Source organism: Camarhynchus parvulus, chromosome 12 (assembly GCF_901933205.1).
Source record: "Camarhynchus parvulus chromosome 12, STF_HiC, whole genome shotgun sequence".
Classification (NCBI taxonomy): Eukaryota; Metazoa; Chordata; class Aves; order Passeriformes; family Thraupidae; genus Camarhynchus; species Camarhynchus parvulus.
In genome coordinates, this window is record NC_044582.1 from 3,549,621 (window position 1) to 3,571,410 (window position 21,790).

At 65.5% G+C, this 21,790-nt stretch overlaps 2 protein-coding genes across 2 annotated transcripts; both read right to left on the reverse strand.

Moving 5' to 3' along the window:
* Positions 1-409: 409 nt before the first annotated feature.
* CAMKV (CaM kinase like vesicle associated) lies at positions 410-7,387 on the reverse strand. Its single transcript, XM_030956545.1, is given in 13 exon segments — positions 410-904; positions 906-1,060; positions 1,063-1,285; positions 1,426-1,513; positions 1,587-1,665; positions 1,744-1,880; positions 1,960-2,035; positions 2,272-2,392; positions 2,472-2,610; positions 2,687-2,761; positions 2,840-2,971; positions 4,174-4,282; positions 7,340-7,387. Coding segments are annotated over 12 exon segments (1,419 nt in total). The 5' UTR covers positions 4,269-4,282; positions 7,340-7,387; the 3' UTR covers positions 410-805.
* A 6,175-nt stretch (positions 7,388-13,562) lies between these two features.
* On the reverse strand, positions 13,563-21,651 carry MST1R (macrophage stimulating 1 receptor). The gene is given in 22 exon segments (XM_030956706.1): positions 13,563-14,196; positions 14,199-14,239; positions 14,314-14,450; positions 14,530-14,695; positions 14,791-14,900; positions 14,974-15,155; positions 15,228-15,308; positions 15,392-15,631; positions 15,707-15,799; positions 15,881-16,040; positions 16,116-16,262; positions 16,342-16,569; positions 16,675-16,768; positions 16,898-17,059; positions 17,167-17,312; positions 17,397-17,574; positions 17,662-17,831; positions 17,996-18,166; positions 18,244-18,369; positions 18,450-18,638; positions 19,789-21,093; positions 21,520-21,651. Coding segments are annotated over 21 exon segments (4,266 nt in total). The 5' UTR covers positions 21,007-21,093; positions 21,520-21,651; the 3' UTR covers positions 13,563-13,969.
* Positions 21,652-21,790: the final 139 nt, after the last annotated feature.

A 21,790-nucleotide genomic window follows, 5' to 3' on the forward strand; every position in this document is an offset into this window, starting at 1 on the left:
GGGCGGGCTCTGCGGGAGTGGGCGTGGCTCGCCCCCCCTGCCCCGCCCGCCCGGCCCGTGCCCCGCGGTGGCACCCGGGGTCCATCCCGGGATCCGTCCCGGGCTCCTTCCCGGCGGCAAGCGCTCACGGGTCCCGCTGCCCTCGCTGCCCGGGCAGCGCTGCCGCTTCCAGCCCGCCGCGTCTCGCTCAGCGCCGCGCTGCTGGCAGGCGCGGCAGCCCCCCGGCCCCACAGAGAGACTGGGCAGGCGGCGCTGGTGCTGTCTCAGTTTGTCCTCAGCGGGGTCTTTATTTGCCAGAGATACAGCGGCGGGGCGCGGGGCGGCGGCGGCAGCCGCGGGCAGAGCCGGCCCTGCAGGCATGCAGCTGCGAGGGGGGAAGCGGGGACCGGGGAGGGGGCACGGAGGGGCACCGGGGTCCTCCAGGCACAACGCGTGGGGGGCCGTGCGGCTGCCCCCGGGCGGGGGTCCCCGTGTCCCCCCCGGGGGTCCCGGGACGGAGAGGGGGTCTCCGTCCCGGGCGGCCCCGCCTGCGGTCCCGCACATGCACGCGTGTCCCGGGGGGCCCCGGACGCCCCCCCGGCGCTGCGGGGCGTGCGGCCGAGCGGGGCTGCCCCGCGTCTCTGGGCATCCCCGGGGCAGGGGACGGCGGCGGGGGACAGACTGAGAGAGCTGGGAGGACATGGGGAACGGGCGCCATGCAGGGCTCTGCCCCGCGGCCGGCTCTCCGGCGGGGCACGTAGAAAAGGGGGCGCAGGCGGGGCTGGGGGGCCATGCCGGGGCTATGTACAGGGGGCGCGGGGGCCGCTCAGCCGCTCTGCTCACTGGGGGGCTCGGCGGCGGCCCCGGCCTCGGTACATGTGGCGGCGGGCGGTGTGCCGGGGGCCGGGGGCTGCGCGGCGGCGGGGCGGCGTGCCGGGGGCTGCGGGCTCCGGGGCGGTGGCGGAGGGGGCTGCGGGCTCCGTGGCGGGGGCCGGGGCCGGGGCCGTGTCGGTGGCGGGCTCCGCGGCCGCGGCGGCGGGAGCCGGGGCGGCGGCCGGGGTCGCCGCCGGGGCCGGGGCGCCGCCGGGGCCGGGGTCGCCGCCGGGGCCGGGGTAGCTGCCGGGGCCGGGGTAGCTGCCGGGGCTGGAGTTGCTGCCGGGGCTGGAGTTGCTGACGGGGTCGGAGCCGCTGCCGGGGCTGGAGTCGCTGCCGGGGCCGGGGTCGCTGCCGGGGCCGGGGCTGCCGCCGTCTCCGACTGCTCGGGCGCCCGCAGGCGTTTCATGAGCGTGGTCACTCGCACGGCTTTCTGCGGGGGACAGACGGGGGGTGTGGGGCTGGCGGAGGGGCAGGGACTGGCAGCCCCGCCAGGCTCTTGGTCCCACGGTGGGGGACCGGGCTTGGCTGAGGGGGGGGTCATGGAGGCACGGCACACCCACACCCACCTACCTTCCACTTGGCCCGGGCGAAGTTCTTCTCGATCTGGGCACAGACGCCATCCTTGATGTTCTTGTCAGAGGCAGCATTCCCAGAGATCCTGGAGCGGCAGTGAGGGGTGAGCAGCCCCTACCAGCCCCCCTGGCTCCCCATCTGACCCTGCCGCTGCTCACCACTCATGGGAGATGGCCTCCTCTGCCGTGATCCTCTGGTCCTGCTCCACCTCCATCAGGCGTGTCACCAGCTCCTTAGCTGGGGGCACAGGGGGAGAAGTCAGCGCTGGTAGGGGACGACATGGGACCCCACGAACCCCCCCAGTGTGGGGCTCACCCGCTTGCGAGATGTCATCCCAGTAGGGCGGGTCGAACTCATAGTCCCCGGCCAGGATTTTGCGGAAGAGGTTCTTGTCGTGGTTCTCATAGTCATCCTCGTCTGCCTCCTCGTAGAAAGGGGGGTTTCCCGAGAGGCTGGGGAACGTGGTGGGGGGCTCAGTCCCGCCCCAGCCCCGAAGCCCTGCAGCTACCCCGCCCCTCACCCCACACTCACAGGATGTACATGATGACGCCGATGGCCCAGCAGTCCACCGGCCGCCCGTACCGCTGCCGCCCCACCACCTCCGGAGCTGCCAGAGACAAAGAGCAACCATCCCCCGGGGTCCCCAGCCACCCAGCCTCTTGGCCCTGGCGTGATGGGGAGTGGGAGGCACCCACTGGAAGCACCCAGGATCAGCCCCCAGGGTGATGGGGAATGGGAGGTGCAGCAGCAGGTAGTAAGGAATGGATGGTAAGGAGCAGCAGGGACCTGCTGGGACCCAGCACTGCCCATGCTTGCATGCCTACCCAGCTGGCTCTCACCCACCCAGGTACTCAGGAGTGCCACAGGGCTCCTTAATGAGCCCGTTCTCCAGCTTGGCCAGGTGGAAGTCACTGATGACGATCTTGGAGTTCTTCAGGCGATTATAGTACACCAGGTTCTCCAGCTGCCGGCACAGGGACTGTGAGTGCCAGGACGGGGGGCATGGCAGCACCCATGGGTGCTCCCACCCCCCTGCCACCCACCTTGAGGTTTCTGTGGACAATCTTGAGTGAGTGCAGGTAGGCAACAGCCTCCAGCACCTGCCGGATGACATTGCTGGTGTCCTTCTCCGAGTAGTAGCCCTGGTCCAGGATCCAGTCGAAGACCTCCCGGCCAGTGGCCCTGCAGACAGCAGTTCTGCCGAGACCCAGCCCTGGCGGGGCCACTCCCTCCCCACTTCCAGATGTCCCAAACTTACAGCTCCAGGAAGATGAAATATTCCTTGCGGGTGATGTAGACATCCACCAGCTGTAGGATGTTGGGGTGCTTCACCCTGCAGAGAGACAGGGGCATGGGCAGGAGTTCCCAGTTTGCCCAGTAGCACAGGATCCCCTCCAGCCCCAGCACTCACATTTTGAGGATGATGATCTCGTTTTTGGCTGCCTTCCGCACTTTCCGCCCATCTCGCTTCAGAAACTTCTTGCAGGTGTACAACTTCCCCGTCGTCTTCTCCTTGGCCCGGAAGATTTCACAGAACTCCTCCCTGCAAGGGTAAGCCCCAGACATGACCCCGTTCCTGGGGACCACTGAGACTGGGGTGCTTAGGTGGTCCCTGGGCCCACCAGCATTCCCCCAGATCCCAGCAGTCAGGGGAGATGCCACAGAAGTGGAAGAAAGCTGTGCTCAAAAACACTTTGGAGGGGAAGAAAAAGCAGCAGTGAGAAGCAACTGATATGGAAGAAGCAAATTGATAGGGAAAGGGGAGAATTTGCTGGTTAAAAAGCCCCATCCTCAGGACAGGAGGGGTAAGACCCACTGTGAAGCCTCTTGTGCCAAGGTGGAACAGCAGCACACCCGACATTAACATCAGCACAGCAGTCGGGAGGAAAGAAAGGGAGATGTGCCGGTAGCTGCAGTGTTTCTGTTCTATTATTCATGGTGCTTGAGCCCATGGCCAGGCTGCAGCTGCAGGGGAGCCCTGGGGGGCACTTGGCACTGCTCCAGCAAAGCTATTGGCTTTCCAATCCTCCCAGCTGTGCTGAAATCCTCACGGCCACTGCCCTGGGTGGAGGGGAACAGTGACCTGTGGGCTTTGGGACAAACTGCCCAGAGGATGGAGCAAAAATCTGAGAGCACCGAGGTCCCCACTGCCACCCAGTGTGACCCTGCCAGGTGTGACCTCTGTCCAAGCAGGTGTTTTGGAAGTCGATGCAAAAAATTCTTGTGCCTATTTTGTGGTCAACCCTCTCTCAAGGGGTGTGAGGGCTTCATTTTTTGAAGCGCATCCTAACAGGTTCCTCAGCACGGCAATAAAAGTTGGGGGAAGCAGCAGTGCTCCGCTGCCCCCCAAGTGACATCTGCCTTTCCTTTGCTGTAGCTGAGCCCTCCTGATTCACAAAATGCTCCAGGGAGCCGGGATTGTGTGGAATTGCTGCAATCCCTGCAAATCTTGAGGGGAGGAGGGAGGGATATGGGAAGCTGCCCAGCTGCAGCCAGCAGCAGTGGGAAAGCTCACTGCCCGCCTTGGAGCTAGCTGTGAATATCCCCCATGCAACCCACGAGCAAGAGGGACTAATTAGGGTAAAGCCACCCCAAAATACACCCTGCAATCCCGGCCCAGCTGGGGACCAGCACCCCCAGAGCCCCCAGAGGCAGTGTTGTGCCACTCCTCAGCACCCCAAGAGCCCCACACAGGTGGCTGGGGTTCCCCAGGGCATCCATGGGGCCGTGGAGGAACCAACTCACGTTTTGATGACCTGGCCCAGGTCATATCTGTCGGTCACCTCAGACGGCTGGTTATAATCTTTCTTGTCTCCCAGCGTCACGCAGCCAAACGGCATCGCAGGGCCCGGTGCTGGCAGGGCAGGGAGAGGCGGTGAGTGCCCCGGCACTGCCGCCCCCCTGGAGCCACAGCAGACCCTCCCGAGCTGTGCCAATTAACGTGGAACCTGAGCACGGCGGCTGCTCGTGCTCTGCAGCTGCCGCCAGCCGCCATGTGCCCAGCCCCGCCGATGGGCATCCATGCCCGTGGCATCCAGCCTCTCTGCCCGGGCTCAGGCTGCCAGCACAGCCACAAGCTTCCCCTTCTGGCCCCTGTTGGTGGATTATTAATGATTAATTAGCAGCCAGGGTTAGCACAGTGCCTGGAGCACCCACTGGGGAGGCAAGCGGAGGTGAACGGATCCTTTCCTGTTTCTCAGCCCAGTCTTGCCCACGGTAACATTTCAGCAGATGGGGCCTCCCCAGGCAGAGCATTGTCACACGTTGTCACATGTGCAGTGGGTTACACCAGTCTCAGCTTGCCATCCCCAACCAGCCCCGACGGTGGCACCAGGCAGGTGGCCCTGCAGCTCGGAGGTGCCACAGGCAGCGGTCAGGACACCAGCCTTGGCAGATGCCAGCTTCTCCAGCCCTTTTGGAAGGATGCTTGGCCCTTTGCTTCCCTGTTGAGAACTCTTCAAAACCAGATCCTTCTTGGACGCTTCCCAGAAAAAAAAATTGATCACATAAAGTGATTTCTTCCCATTTCCCACCGTGTAAGCGGGAGGAAGTTTCAGCTGACATTATTTTTTGACGGTTCAGAAGATGACAGAGCTGCCTGGGGCCCCCCAGCCCTCTCGGGTGGGCCTGAGCGGGACCTTGTGATGGGAAGCTGGCACTGTGCTGGAGGCACCCCTTGCCCAGGCTAAAGCTCCCCAAACACCACGCTGTGCTGTGCTGTGCTGTGCTGTGCCGTGCTGGCAGCCCGGTGGCGAGGGCTGCGGGCAGGATGGCTGCGGGATGCGGGATGCGGGAGCCGGCATCGCGGGTACCCAAGCGCCGAGCCTGTTGCTATGGCAATGGGAGCTGAAGATGCAGAAAGCGGCACATCCTTGGGAGGGGGCAGGGACGGGCAGCACCCGGCAGCACCCGACCCACCTGCAGGTGCACAGCCCCATCCATCCCTGCTGTGCAGGCCCTGGGAGGAAGGCGTGCTGCCCGCAGCACCCAGGGCATGCACTGAAGTGCTCCCTGGGGTGATTGACCCAAACCCGGGTGGGATGTGAGTGCGGTGAGCCAGGGAATGGGGAGATGCTCCTTCCTGCCTCCATCCTTTGGGGCTGACCTGCCTCTGTGCCTGCTGGAGTGATGGCCACAGGATGGATGCTCCCAGCTTGCAAGGCACCCAGGCACCGTCCTGCCAGGAGAGCCTGCACCCAGTAAGAGCACCTGCCCCAGTCCTGCTCAGCGTGCACCAAGTCCCAAAAGAGAAGAAGAGCACCCATGGGACACCACTGCTTGTGCCCCAGATTGGATGAGATTTTCCAGCCTACACCTGACTCATCCCAGCAGCTCTCCTGGCAAACATGCCCTGCCTGGCACCTCTGTGTCCCTATGCCACAGGACACCAGCTCTGCCGTGCCACTGTACCTGGCCAAGGGGAATGAGGGCTGTCCTGGCAGCTACTGGAGGGGTGGTGGGCTCAGTGCCACAGACCATCAGGGGCAGGGCTGGCTGGTGGACAAGCAGGCTGCCAGCACTGGGAGCACAGTGCCAGGATTAGCCGGGAAGGGGACCGGGGTGGGATGATATATCGGGATTTTATTGCTGTCTATGGGAGCACTCAGCTAATCTGCGCTCATAAAATTAGTTCCCGTTGGTTTAGTGGCCACCCATCCTGCCAGGGCTGAGCATTGCCACCCTCCCCTGCCCCGGGCTGGCTTCGAGGGGCTCAGCTCACCTGGGATACCCCACAAGGGAGGCTGGTACCCAGCCCAACATCGGGGTCAGCACCTGCACCCCACAGGTGAGAGCACCTCCCCCGGGGCTGGGGTACCCAGGGAAGAGGTGGGCAAAGAAATGAGGGCTCCCTCCCCGGGGTGCCGGGGGGAAGGCTCCGTGCTGCGCTGGCACCCGCACGCAGCCAGCACCCCCCTCCAAGAGTCTAATTTGGGAGCAGAAGCAACAGCGGGTGTAAGACAATAGCGGGGAAGTGGGTGGCCGGGTGGGGATGGCACGGAGGGATGACGCAGCCGTGCAGCCCTCGCCAGCGGGGCCCCCCAGCCCCCGACCCCCAGCTCTGCCCCACGGCGTGAGGTGCCTCCGGCTGGTGTTTCAGCCGCAGCCCCGCTTCCACCTGCAGCTGCCCTGGACATGTCCGTGGGGGGTTCCCCCTGCCATCCCGCCCCCACGTCCCGGGGGAAGGATGTACCGGGGACAGGCAGAAAACGCAGCCGGGCTAAGACGGACCGAAATATTGCTAGTGCAGGCAGCGGGCAGGCAGCGGGAGGCGGAGGGGAGGCGGAGAGGCCGGCCGGCCCAGCGCTGCCCGCGGAGCCGCCGGGCTGGGGCTGAGACAGGGCTGGGGGAGTCCCACCGCCCCCGGGCCGGGGTGTGCGGGGGGACAGCCCGGGCCGCGCACCGCAGGGAGGTCTGCGTTTGGCCGGCTCGGAGCGCTGCGGCAAGCGGGAAGGGAGCGGACTGCGGGAGAGAGAGGTGCGGGGTCCGGGAAGGGATGCTCGGCGGCGGGGGCACAGGGCTGCTCCCCGGCAGCATCCGCTCCCGCGGTGCCGGCCCGGTTCTCCGGGCTCCTCGCGGAGACGGGGGCGGCACCAGGGCAGCAGCGGCCCGGGGGGGCGAGCGGGGAGGAGCGGGGGGAGCCGGGCTCCGGCAGCTCGCCGTGCCCACGGCGCCCGTCGGGGCTCGGGCTCTGCGGGACGCGGGTGCCGGCGGGGCCAGCGCAGCGGCGGGCGGCCGTCGGGGCGCGCACGCACCGGACAGGGATACGCGCGGCCCCGTCGGGACGTCCCGGGTGCCCGGGGTCGGGAGGAGAGCTGGGGCAGCCCCGGGCCAGACGGCGACAGATGCCAGCAACGCCCCCCCCGCCGGGCCCGGCCCCCCCGCCCCCGGTCCGGCGCGGCGCGGCGCTCACCTGCACGCCTCTCCGACCGCAACGGGGGGCGCGGCCCGGGGCCGCCGCTCGGGGAGCGCGCCCCCCCGCCCGCCCTCCCGCGCCGGGCCGGGGCCGAGCCGGGCCGAGCCGAGCCGATCCCCGCCGATGCCAGCGATCCCAGCCGATCCCAGCCCAGCCGTCGGTCCGTCGCGCCGCGGCCCCGCGCGCCCGGCGCGGCAAGTTGGGGGGGCGGGACCGTGGGGCCACGCCCCCTTTCACGCCCCGCCCCTCCCCTGACGTCACCGCCAAACTTCGCGCCCCGCCCGTAGGGACGGGTCACGCGTGGCAATGGGACCGACCCGAGCGCGGGGGGCGAGGCCGGGGATTGTCACCGAGCTGGGACACCGCCACAGCCCGGGGGCCCGGATGGGATGGGATGGGATGGGATGGGATGGGATGGGATGGGATGGGATGGGATGGGATGGGATGGGATGGGATGGGATGGGATGGGATGGGATGGGATGGGATGGGATGGGATGGGATGGGATGGGATGGGATGGGAGCAAGATTTTAGCAAAGGTATCACAGGTGTCTGCCCCCTGAGGGCAGTACAAGGGGCCATGAGGACACGGGTAAACACACGTTCCTGCCTCTGTGCCATCATCCAGTGGGAGCCAGGCAACTTCTCCTCCAGGAGCAGGGCCAAACGCTCTACTCACTTCCCTATGACAGGGGTTTGTCCTCGTCCCACTGCCTGGGGCAAAGAACAAGAAAGGGACAAGAAATTTGAAATTTGCCACCCTGCTTCTCTTACCTCAGCCCACAGCCCAGTGTGGGACCAGCCTGGGGTGGGCAGCACAGTCCCCAGGGCACAACAGGGCACCAGTCCCTTCCCCAGCCCCCTCACCCCCCACTCCTCACGCAGTGCCGCCGCGTGTGCAGAGCCCCCCCGAGGGCTGCGTGCCACACGCTGGCATTTGCTGCCCATCTGGTGCTGCTTCCAAACCGCACTCCCACTTCCCTCCCCTCCCGCCGCTGCCCCCACCAAACCCCAGCTCCCCAAACCTCCCGAGGTCCTCAGCCACCACAGGGTGTGGCTGTGCACTCACGGGACCCACAGCCCTCTCCCACCCGTGGGTGAGGGACACCAGGGTCCCAAAGCAGCTCACTGGAGACCAGCCAGCACTCCAGGAGAGCCAGCTGGGGCACTCCCAGCACCCGTCCCCTGCGTGGCACCAAGCCCTGCCAGCCCCAGGCCTATCACCACCCGTGCTGGGTGATTAAGGGTGTGTGAGAGCAGGGGGAATTTGCAGGGCACTGTAGTTTGAGCTTCTAATCAAGAGTTTAATCATTGTGGCTGGCAGCAGAGCTCCAGGGTTATTAATCTCTGCGCCTCGCGGGGACCCGAGCGTAAGCCATCATTACCCGGCAGGCACCCTGTGCCCTGGGGCTGCCCGGCGCTGCCTCGCCGCGTGAGGGATGTGGTGGCACTTCTCCATTGTCCCCTGACCCCGGCTCGTGCCTGTCACCTCCTGGCAGCAGTCTCCTGCCACAGGGTCCCATCACTGGGCTCTGGTTCCCTCCTGCTCCTGACTCTGTTCAGATCTTGGGTCCACTCCATGCCCCGTTTTGGGGTGCTGAGCTTTGCTGACCACAATGGCATTTTGTCCTTACAGTGCCATGTCCCACTGCCCCACGCATCCACCCCCTTCCCACTACACCCCAGAGCTGTGTGGGATGGCATGGCTGGTTTGGGGTGATTTTTCCTACAGCCCCCCTGGAGAGAGTGAGCCTGGGATGCCCAAGGTGGGGCTGCCAGGGCTGGGGGCACCTGGCTGTACACCTCTGCCTCAGATGGGGGACATGGCGTGGGGGACACCTGGGCATACCCCCCTGCTTCAGCTGGGGGACATCTGGCTGTATCCCCCTGCCCCGGGAGGGTGCAGGGGATGGAAGGCCAGCCCAGACGGTGCAGGGGGTGCAGCGGGGGGTGCTCAGCACGTTTGTTCTGGGGTGCAGTGGGATGCACGTTCAGCATGTCCGGGGTGGGGTGCGGTGGGGTGCAGTGGGGTGCGGTGGGGGGTGCTCAGCGTGGCCGTGACTCAAGCACCACGCGGCACCGCATCCCTGCGTGCTTGCCATCGCCATGGCAACCGCCAGGCAATCAGCGATAATTGCGCACGTCGGCCCGGCAACGGGGCCAAATAAACCCCATCCCTCCTTTCGGGGGGCCGGTGGGGAGCAAGGGGGAGAGGAAAAGAGGCGGTGCCGCTGCTGATGGCCACCCCTGGCCCTTCACTGGGATGAGTGGCAGTGGGGGTGCACAGTGGCAGGGCTGCCCTCCCCACAGGTGTCCCAAGGCACCTCCGTGCCCGGGAAGGTGTCAAGGGACACAGCCAGACAGCCACTCAGCTCGGCCACCAGGCACGGTGTCCCCTGCAGTGTCATAGCCCTGCCAGCCCATCCCTGTCGGTGCCCACGCTGTGTGTGAGGACAGGGCTGCCCCACACCTGCCTGAGGACAGGGCTGCCCCACACCTGGCTGGGCACCACTGGCCGTGGCTGCTTGTCCCTGGCCAGCCTGCTCCTGATGGGGGCTCTCCCTGTGTCAATGACAGCACAAAAAGCCTTGTACCTCTCCTTGTACCTCTCCACTGGCTTGGTCCCTGTCACATCCAGGACTGGCTCTTGTCCCTGGAGCCCCAATGGGGAAAGGGGGCTTGCTTTCCACAGCGTACTCCTGCATCACAGCGGTGACATGGCATCAGGGTTTGACTCCCCTTCCCACTGAAGGAGCTTTGGGGGTCCCCTGGCAGTACCTGCAGCCATAGGGACCAGGGGGCAGGGAGGCTGCTCAGGGTGAGAGCTCAGGGAGAGAACTGTCCCCAGGGGAGAGGACCAGGACCAGGACCAGGACTGGGACATGGCTGGCACTGGCCCTGGGTGGGTGCTGGGATGGGCTGAGCCTCCCCAGCTAAATGCTCAGGGGCAGAGAAAGGAGAAAAATATGTGTTTTATAACCTGGAAGGCTTTGGGGTAAAGTGAAGCTTCCTGGAGGACAGCAGAGCTCCCCAGGTGCCAGCAGATATCCTCAGAGGACAGCAGAGATTCCCAGGGACCACCAAAGCTCCCTAAGGGCCACCAAAGCTCCTCAGAGACAAGGAGAGGTCCTCCGGGAAGACCAAAGCTTCCCAGGGGCCCCTGAAGCTCCCCAAGTGCCACCAAAGCTCTCCGGGGGCCAGCAGAGCTCCCTGAGGGCCAGCAGAGCCTCAGGTGGGTGCGGGGGTGCCCCGGGCTGTGCGGGTGCCCCCAGTTCCAGGTTCCAGGGCCAGGCGGGGAGGGCAGAGGGACAGGTCTGGCTGCGGGGCGCGGGCAGCAGGGACTGGGGGTGCCAGGGCAGCCCCCCCGCCGCTCACAGGTATCATTAGCAAAACTCGCCGCTTTCTAAAATTGGCACGTCGGTGCCGCGGCGGCTGCTGCTCTTCACGCCCGCTCCCCAGCACCGGCAGCCGCTAAAAACAGCTCGGCGCTGCCTGCTGCCTCCTGCCACCCCTCACCGGGACGGCTGGCACCGGAGACCACCGCCTCACCCAAACACTGATTTAGCACAGTTTTGCCCGTCCCCAGCCCAGCCCCCAGCCCGTGGCACTCGCTGCCCGCCCTTCGCCGGCAGGAGCCCGCGGCCGCAGCCGAGGTGCCACTGCGGCATCCCCGCACACGCCGTGCGGCGGGGCCCGGGCGTGCCCGGCCCTGCCTGTGCACCCGCAGCCCCGCGTGCGGCCACTCATGTTTTATAGATGGCTCCGATTTTAATAATTAATGCCTGCTAACGACAGCACTTTCCCCAAATAAAACATTTAAAGTGCTGCGTGTGCACGGCGCGTTGCCGGGATGGGACACCGGCTGCTCTGCCGCAGCCGTGGCGGATGGGCACGGCACGAGGTGGCTTGGCACAACTTGGCACAGCGTGGCACGGCCCGGCACGGCCTCGCCTGCCCACAGCTCAGCCCGGTGCTGCACCAACCATGCCCAGCACACAGTAGCTCAGGGTGCCACCACCCAGTGCCCACCTGTGGGGCGCCCAGGTAGCACACCCCCAGCTGTGGCAGGGATGCCAGGTGCCATGCAAGGTGCCACCCTGAGAGGTCATCTGCCTGTCCCTGGCACCGTGGCAGTGGGCACAGTGCCAGTTCCAGTCCCAGCTAGCAGCATTGGACAGGGGTGGGCACATGCCAGCCCTTGGCATGGAAGTCTGGGCGCTTGCTCCTCACCTCCTGCAGCGTAATTAGGGCAGGATAAATGTGGATTAGCATGAAATCTGTCATCTCTGCGAGCACATTCGTGGGGGGAGGGGGGCAGCCTAAAGCGGGGGCCGCCCACATGCACATCACTGTAACCACACCAGACTTGTCAGCTAACAAGCAGTTCACTGTGCCACCCCAGTGCCAGCATGGACAGCCCTGCTCCCTCTGGGTACCCTGCTCCCGCTGGCTGCTCCCACAGCTGTCCCCTGTGTCACCAGGCAGCAGGCCTGGCATGCATCTGCCACCCAAACACAGCCCTGGGCACCCACTCTGCTTCGTGCTGTGGAGGGCAATCGCCATGGTGCCAGCCCATCCGTCTGTCTATCCATCCATCCATCCATCCATCCATCCATCCATCCATCCATGCATCCATCTGTCCATCCATCCCTCCATGCACCTACACATCCATCCATGCACTCATCCATCCATGCACTCATCCATCCACTGACCCATCCACCCATCCACCCATCCATCCATCCACCCACCCACCCATCCATCCATCCATCCATCCATCCATCCATCCATCCATCCATCCATCCATCCATCCATCCATCCACCCATCCATCCCTGCATCACTGCATCCCATGAGCTGCTGGTTCCCCAGTCAGCCACGCTGGCTGCCCCCCAGGCATGCAGCATCCCCCAGTACCAGTGCTCAGCACCTCCCATTGCTGGTGCAGCCCTAATAATCACACAGTGCCAGGCTCTTCCCATTGCCACAGCAGCTCAGCAGCAAGACAAAATGGTGCTGCTTGGCCTTCCATATGTGAGGTCAGCACCTACACTGGAGGTCATGGTCACCCAAAACCCAGGCCAGGGGAGCAGAGCAGTCGCACTGTGGGGAAACTGAGGCACGGTGCTGGGACCCAGCTGCACTAAAACCACCCTCAGGCACGTGGTGGTGGAGCCATGCAGGTGTGAGGCGTGGTGGAGATGGACAGCTTGGCTGATGGGAGCTGACACGGCCCCGGGCTCCAGCACTGCTTAATGAGCAGCCCAGGAGGTTTTATTTAAAGGCAGCGTTGGCAGCAGGGCCCGTGTGGCTGGACATGGAGCAGGAGCAGCACTGCCCACAGCCACACACCGTGCCTGTTTCAGCATCCCTTGCCCCTCCTGGGCTTGCCCTGGATATCCCCTGCCACGAGCCCCACCGTCCCCTGCACAGTACTGAAGCAATAAAGGTGTCTTTAAGTGAAGCTGGTAATGGCTCTTGGTCACCAGACAGCAGCCCCCAGCCTGGGGCAGTGTGCCCCACTGGACCCTGTGCAGGCAGGCAGGGTGAGGAGCAGTAGATGGGCTGGATGCCAGCATGTTCTCTCTGTGATCACAGGTCCTGTGGTCCCACAGGTACCTTAGTGGCAGGGACACTGTAGTCCCCTGCCCTGGGCTCCATGGGTACTCACAACCCCAAGAGCATCCTGATCTGATGCCTGTCCACCTATCATCCCAGGAGCATCATGATCCCATGGGCACTGCAATTCCATGCCCCAGACATCCATCATGCCACGAATCCTGGGAGCAATATGGCCCACATGCCAGGAGTGCAGGGGCATCATCACCCCCTGCCCAGGATCATGGTACTCCTCACATGCCTCGTGCCTCACAGCCACCCTGGCCAGAGGCTGCATGTGGCTGGGAGGAACTTTTAGCAAAAGCCTCCTAAACATCCCAGGGTCAGAGGGCCATGGTGGGACACAGGGTGCAGAGTGGGGCCCTGGAATGGCAGGCAATGGGGGATGGTTCCAGAGTGGCCACAGCAGCACCATTGTGCAGATGCCCTCCTTTCACTGGCACAGCAACAGTGGGTGCCCCCTCCTCAGTGTCTCCCATGAGGTGGGTGCCCCAGGAGTGCGTGGGGAGACACCTCACCCATGCAGGGGCATGAGGGTGCTGCCAACCTGGGGCACAGCCCCCTCAAAGACACAGCCTCAGCCAGGGAAAAAATATAATTGGGTTTTAATGAGTGATTTGAGCAGCCAAGAGGCTGGAAACTCCATGGGAGCCCTGGGAAGGCCAGGCCACCCAACAGCACCCGCTGGGTATGGGGCCCCACAGCACACATCCACTGTGAGACTGAGCCCAGACCCCAGAGCACAGACTCATCACTGTGGGACTGAGCCTCTCACCACCCAGCCAGCGCAGGACTGAGCCCCAGCACCCTGTGGTGCAGGACCAATCCTGGGGAGCAGCCAGCAGGGTCTGGGTGTGAGCCATGGGAGAGCACTCCATGGCACCCAGCTGCCTCCCAGCACCCATCCCACAGGGAGGGTGCCCCATAGCATCTGCCTGCACACTGCCTCGCTCCTCAGGGGAGTGTGCCTATGGTGCATGGGGGTCTGGGAGACCCCATAGTGGAGGGAATCCCATCAGCACACAGATGTGTCGTCATCCTCCTCTTCTTCCTTCTCTTCTTCTTCCTCCTCATTATGTTTATCCTCATCCTCGGTATCAGGCAGCTGCCCCGGGGGAGCAGGGGGAAAGGCAGGACCCCAGTCCAGGTTGGTGTAGGTGACAGTCAGGTTGACATAGTGCTCACCATCCAGCGTGGCCAGGACACGCTCCAGCTCGTCCACCAGCCCGGTGAAGGACGGCTCTCCTCGGGCGCTGGCGCCCAGCAGCTCAGCATCACCCTGTACCTGCACCGACACCCAGTGAGTGCTGGCAGCCCCAGGACAGCCCCTGCCACCCTGCCCAGCCCAGCTGCACTCACAGGGTGTCGGGGCAGTGAGAGGGCTGTGGCAGGCGTCTCCCCTGCAGCAGGTAGTGGGCCATGTCGTAGGGGTCCACCCCGGCGTACGGCGCTGCCCCGCGTGTCAGCAGCTCCCACATGAGCACCCCGAAGGACCACTGCCAAGGAGAGAGCTGCCATGGGTGCACAGGCAGGATGGAGATGGGGGACGGGATGGGGAGGGGGGGTCATGCCTACCACATCAGACTTGGTGGTGAATTTTTGGGTCTGGAGGCTCTCCAGCGCCATCCACTTGACAGGCAGCTTGGCGTGGCGGTGCTGCTGGATGCTGTAGTACTCCTTGCCAAACACGTCCCGCGCCAGCCCAAAGTCAGCCACCTTTACTGTCAGCGTCTCATCCAGCCTGCAGGACACCAGGTGGAGGTGGGGACTCCTGGGCACCCCCAGACCCAGGCGGGTACCCTGGGGGGGAGGTCTGGAGGGCACAGCCACACTCACATGCAGTTCCTGGCTGCCAGGTCCCGATGCACAAACTTCTTCTGGGCCAGGTACTCCATGCCCAGGGCCACCTGCAGCCCAAAGCCGATGAGGTCCTTCATTGTGGGGCTCTGTGAGATGGGAGTGGTGAGCATGGAGACCTTGGCACCCATCACCGCCCACCGCCCTCGGGGTGCCCCCTACCCGCTCCTGGCTGCGGATGAACTGGCGCAGGTCCCCGTGGCGCATGTAGGGCAGGACGACAAGGGGCAGCCCGTGGCGGGGCAGGCACACCCCCAGCAGCGAGAGCACCTGCGGGTGGTGGAAGCTCTTCATGAGGATGCCCTCGCGCAGGAACTCCTCCACCTCCTCCAGGTCTGTGATGCCTGCGGAGAGCCGAGCTGTGGCCGTGCTGCTGCTGTGCCACGGGAGCACGCACGGGAAGGGGAGCTACTCACGGTGCAGGGACTTGACAGCGCAGTGCAGGTCCCCCAGCAGAGGGTCCGTGTAGGTGCCATGGTAGACGCTGCCAAAGTGCCCTGCAGGGACGGGTGGCACAAAGCTGGCACCACACACATTGGGCAGGTGAGGCCACAGCCAAATCGGGGTGCCAAAGAGTCACCTTTGCCGATGACCTGGTGGCGGCGGGTGACAAGCCGCTCCTCGGGGATGAGGATGTCCTTCACTTCCTCCAGCAGCTCCGGCCGCAGATCCTCCAGGCAGCAGGATGTGGCCCTGAGCAGGGGCATGGGGGATCCCCCGCCCGCCGCACCAGCACCAGCCCCAGCACTGCCATTGGCACCGGCGCCGGTGACCCGTGTGCGGGGCCCCACGGGGCCGGGAGTGCCCGCTGTGTTCAGCACTGCCGGGACAGGCAGAGGCGGGTGAGGGCTGGCAGCACCCAGCACCCCGCCACCCACCGGCGACACCCACTTACCCAGCACCTCTCTGTAGTCCACGCCGGGGCGCTGGGTGGTGACGGGCGGGTCGCTGCGGCCGGGCTGTGCCAGCAGCTCCAGGTTCTCCGTACCTGCAGGCAGCAATGGGCTGGGTACGGGGTGGCGTGGCAGGGTCTGGGGGCATCAGGGTGCCCGGCGAGCACGGCACTCACCCCGCCTCTTCTTCCAGCGCCAGCGGAACAGCACGGCAGCCAGGATGCAGCAGAGCAGGAAGGTGATGCCGGTGCCCAGAGCCAGGCTGGCGGCCAGGTCCAGCGATGTGGGGGGGGACAGAACCCAGCCCAGCGCCTCGCAGGCTCCGTTCACACAGATCTGGAGGATCAGGGGCTCAGCAGGGATGGGGTGGGGGGGCCTGGGGCGGGTGGTTGCCCCCCGGGGGGTTCCTACCTCCACGGGGGCCCCAGCGGGGGGCAGGCGCAGCTCTCGGGGCAGGCGGCACGTCACCTCGTTCTTCAGGACGCTGGGGCGGCAGTCCAGGCCCCCCACCGTCATGGTGATGTTCATGCAGGTGGCCACGGCATCCAGCCCCAGTTGCTGCCCAGACAGAGCACCGTGAGCTCGGGGGTCCTGGCAGCGGAACCCCGACTCCGGCTCACCCCGCTGCCCCACGTACGTGCACTTCGATCTCATCCTCGCCGGGCTTGAGGCGGAGCCGCCTGCCCTCCTGCTCCAAGGGGTAGACCTTGGGCCGGGAGTAGTAGCGGAGGCGGAAGAGCCAGCGGCCGTCGGCGCCGTCCAGCAGCACGCTGAGGTTCCCCAGCACCACCTCCACGTTGCTCTCGAAGGGGAAGGCTGGGCTGTGGCACAGCAGCCGGTCCGGTGCCAGCGGGTTCTTGCACTCCTGCGGGCAGGGAGATGCTGAGCACCGGCTCGGAATGTGCCGGGGGGATTGCCCAGGTGAGGTGGGCAGGGCCGGGGGGCGATGGCCCCACACCCCGGTGCTTACTGTGGCTTGGGTAGTCACACCAGCGGCTTCAAAGCGGATCTTGGCGCGATACACAGAGTCCAGGTGGGTGCCGATGATGGTGAGCAGCGAGCCCCTGCAGTGGGCAGGGATCAGGTTCCCCGGGGCGCACATGGTCCCCAGGGTGCCTGCAATCCCAGCCCAGCCAGGGCAGTGGGAGGACAGGGCTGTCCCTCACCCAGCGGAAGGGAGCCCACGCACTCACTCATAGCTGCAGCTGGGGACGATGGCGGATACGGCGGGGTCAGGGCGGTACTGGAAGGGCACGGGGGCCGGGAACTCCTGCCCGTCGATCCACAGGGCTACCCGGGCTGCGCCCAGGCCACCGGCGGCGGGAGCCGTGCATTGGATTGTCCCATTGTCCTGCCTGGAGACACGACAGCCGTGGCTGGGGGGACAGCGGGACTGCAGGGGCTCCCCGTGCCCGTCCCGTGCTGGGGACCCCGCAGTGCCAGGGGCAGGGCAGGGGTGTACCTGGGCTGCCCGGTCAGGGCACACTCGGAGCCATTGACCATCACCCGCCAGCTGCTCCCTGCCGAGAGGTGTTTGCCATGGAGTGAGAGGTGGGTTCCACCCCCCCGGGGGCCGAACGGGGGGTGCAGGGCACGGACGTGGGGCTCCTGAGCAGAGATGGGGTCAGTGGGATGGGTGAGTGAGCCAACCCCCCCGACCCTGCCAGGGGCACTGCCAGTGTGGAACCGTACCACGAAGACGAAGCCGCCGAGGGTGGCGGAGCCGTAGACTCGGAAGCCAGAGGCTCTGGCGGGCTCCTCCACAGTGAGCACCACGTCGGCTGGGCCCCCCAGGGCTGCCGGGCCCCCCGGCTCCAGCTCACACACCAGCACATCCACAAACTCCTTGCGGCGCGAGGTGGGCAGGGGTCTGCGGGACAGTGACGGGGATCAGCCCCAGGCCGGGGCAGCCCCAGAGCCCTCCCTGCTGCTGTTCTCTCCCAGCACCGCTGCACACCTGAAGCTCTCACTCTCCTCCGGCAGCACGGTGCAGCTTCGCTGTCCCACTGCCACCCGGCAGGCATCGCGGGGGCTGCGGCCGGGGTCGGGGTCCAAGCGGGAGCGGAAGGTCATTCCACAGAGTGTCACCCGTGTCCGACCCCGCAGCGGGGCACTCCGGGGATGGAACTGTGGGAGAGGCACCTGTGTCACCCCGAAGTGCAGTGACTGTTGTGGGTCCTGAAATACCCATCCCAGGGAGAGGGTCCACCACACGCCACCCCATTTGCCACGTCCCTCCCCATCCGCGTGCTTGGAGCTGTGAGGAGCAGGGGGACACAGCGCAGACCTACGTCGGTGAGGACGGGTGGGCAGCTGTCCTGGACCCAGTGGCCGGGGCACTCGTGGTGACGCCTGCACCCATCCCCACACCAGCCACAGCCCATGAAGCGCTCGGCCCGCAGGCAGCGCTGGCATGTGGAGAAGTGGCGACAGCCAGGGCCAGTGACGTTCAGGAGCCACACCTGGGGATGAAGAGTGGAGGTGAGGGGGACACATGGAGCTCCATGCCCACCCTATGCCCCTCAGAGCCCCCACTCACCTTGGTGCCAGCAGTGAAGAACAGCAAGCGGCTTTGCAGCCCCACGGCACCCCGCACTGGCCCCGGCTCTCCCAGGGAGAAATTGGACAAGGTCAGAAGGTAGGAGCTGGAGCGCTGGAGCACCATCTGCAGCAGGGCAGAGCAGGGGGCTGAGCATACCCCACAGCCTGCCAGGACCTGCCATCCCACCCGAACCCCTATCCCACCTGGAAGACACGTCCTTCTGCTGTGCCCAGGTGGGCCACAGTGACATCTCCCATGGCGGTGACGAAGAGGGAGGTGAGGAGGACACCTGTCAGCTGCCCGTTGAACAGGTCCACTTTGTGAGAGGCAGCAGGGACGAGGGTGGGCTGATCCCAGCAGCTGGTGTTGACCACTGGTGCTGAGAGGTTCACCTGTGGCCAAACATGGGGTGAGTGACTTGAAGCTGGCCCTGACACCCCGACTCCCACACCCTCACAGGTAGGCACCAGCTTGATCTGTGAGATATTTTGGGGCAGCACCAGATTGCTTAAGTTTCCCTCCAGGCTGGGAAAATTTTGGAGAATAAACCACATTGGCAGGCTGTCCCTCAGTCCCTCATGTGGCGTCAGATCCTGCCCTCCCTTCCCACCCCATCTGGATGTAGTTACTCGTGCTGGCAGCACAGGATGCTCACTTCAACCCCAGTCTTCCCTGAGCCCTGGAGCTCAGCAAGGGGCTGGGGGGGACGAGGGAGCCATGGGGTCCCCACTGGACACTCCCTATGCAGAGGGGCTCGGGTCCCCTCTGAGTTTATCCTGCTACAGTGTGAGTCAGCTGCAGTGAGCTGTCTGCTCTGTGCAGGAAAAGGAGGGGATTTGGCTGCACCTTGCCCTGAGCCTGGCTGAGGACACCAAAACTCGTGTCATGTGCTGGGACGAGGGGGCCCTGCCAGGGTGCCCACCCATCTGCATCCTGGCCATGCCGGGGCTTGTACCTGGGACACGGTGTTCCTGCCCCGCGGCCGTGGCAGACGAGGAACCCCGGTGACTAATTGCACTTCCGCCTGCGGTTTATTTGCCCAGAGAAGGCGGTGGCTGGGCCTGGGGACAAGGCAGGAGCAGCCCGCACCTCACACATCCAGCCTGCCAAGCACCGAGGCCCTGTGGCTTTCCCGCCCCCACACATAAACAAGCTGGAGAGGGTGGCTGGGGTCCAGGGACAGTCACCAAGGGAGTCGAGGCTGCAGGGGAGGCCATACCAGGAGAGGAACTGGCCCAATGCATGACATGTGTCAGTGTGCCCATGTGCGGGCACATGTACCATGGGGGGCTCACAGGATCCCCACCCTCACCTGACCTCCTCGGTGCAGCGGGGGCTGCTGGAATGCGGCAGCCCCTGCAGTAGGCGGTGGGTGGCTGCTGGGCTGACTCACACCTGGGTGATGCCGCTCTACCCCTACCCTACCCCGCCCCACCATCCACCCCGCTATACCAGTGTTTCCCAGCTCCTGAACCCACTTTCCCACATCCCAGCCAACCCCCAGGGTCCCAGGCCGGATGCAGCGCAGGGTGGAGCACTCACATTGTGTGGGCAGTACTCCACCGGCTGGAAGAAACTGAGCCCCCGCAGCAGCGGCTGGTGCCCAGTACCGCAGCACTTCTTCATGCCCTCCTCCATGGCCTGATTGAGGAGGCGCAGGGGGAAGGCGCAGACGGCCGAGTTCTCCTGTGGCAGCGGGCTCTCCGGGTGGCTCTCGGCGAAGGCACCGAAGAGCACCGTGTCGGTGTCGTTGATGCCGAGGTCGCGGGCCAGCCGTGCGCCGGGCCGGGCAGCATGGGCTGCCTGCAGCACGTTGTAGGCGATGTCCCTCTCGGCATCCTCCTCGCCGCTGCGCCGGCGCCGGCGCTTGGACTCAAAGCGGCAGTCGAGGACGAGCTCGCGGTAGCGGCGGAGGTGACGCTCGTGGGTGCTGAGCCGCGCCAGGCGCGTGTGGTACACAGCTGATCCCGGCCGCTCCGGCTGCACCATCAGGAAATACACGTGGTCCCCGTTGGCAAAGGAGTGCACGTAGTGGATGGTGTAGTTGTCACGGTATTGTGGCAGCACCGTCAGCCACTGGAAGTCATTTGAAAAGCCATCCAAGGTGCCCTTCAGGCGTCGGATGGACACCGACTGCGGGCTGTACCGTGCTGCCACACTGCTGTCAATGGTGGAGCCGAGGTAGAAGACAGAGGCGTAGGAGGTGGCCACCACAGTGGCACTGGTCCCCAGTGGGCTGACCACACAGTCAGGGCAGAAGGCAGGGCTGTTGCCCGTGGCCGAGTACAGGCAGTGTGTGGCTATGATGGCCACCTTACCGTCCCGCACCTCCAGCTGGTGCTGATAGCACAGCCCATGCTGTGCTGTACCACAGCTATACAACCATGGCTCCAGCGGGTCCAGCAGCAACAGGACATTGTCTGTGTCCTCAGGGCCATCTGTGGTGGCTGGGCACAGGCGACAGATCTCACACTTGGCGCTGCCCACTGGGCCCGTGACAAGGACGGAGAGCAGGCGCAGCTCGGGGCTGACCAAAAGGATGCGGTTGCGGACGGCCACAAAGGCAGCGACTGGGCCATCAGAGTTGGTGAAGACAGCAACATTCTGGATGGGGCTGCCAGCATCGAGGCTGGGCAGTGTGTAGGGGATGGAGAAGTTCCTGGTGGAGCTGTAAGGGATGCGGGGACACTGCCAGGCACTGGCACCCAGCAGGGCCAGGGCGAGCAGCAGCCAGAGGCACACACAGCACAACAGGCCCATGCTGTGCAGTGCCACTGGTGTAGGGTTATCGATGGTGCTCAGCAGCCAGCAGGCTCAGAACATATGGAGGATGGGCCACCATTGCATCTGCCAAAATAAAAAAGGAAGGGTTTCACACACTTATTTTACATGAGGACCTGGGCACAGCCGCAGCCGGGTGTCAGTTTGGGCTGCCAGGGTTCCCAAGGGCCAGATGACGATGGGTAGTGCCGAGGGAGGATCAGTCACACCAAACCTCTTCCGAAATACCATGAGTAGGAGGTGATGCCAAGCTGCCTGTGGCAGAGGGACAAATCCTGCCTTCTGCCACCTACAGACGCTGCCTGTCACCCCGGGGCATCTCTGCCCTGCAATGACCCATTCCAGGGACTGGAATAGGGACCCTCCCAGCCCCCGGGACAGCAACGGGCACTGGGGATCCCTGCGGGACTAGGACAAGGCCCCCGCCAGCTTCCCGGGACTGGGACCCCGAACTACCCCCGGCCTCCACCCCCTGGCCCCGCCGCAGCTCACCAGGTCCGGGATCTCCACTGGCTCCGGCTGCCCCCGCCCCATCCGTCCGTTCCGGTCCGATCCGAGCGGTGCCGGGCGGCAGGGCGCTCACCTGGGCGCTGCCGTGCCGTGCGGTGCCGTGCCGGGACAGGGCGGAGCGGAGCGGGGCTGGGACGGAGCAGGCGAGGCGGGACGGGACGGGGCGGGACGGGGTGGGCGGGTCCTGCCCCCGCACCGCCCGGGGCCCCCCGAGGGCCGGCAGCGGCACACGCAGCCCGGGGGTGTGCGGGGG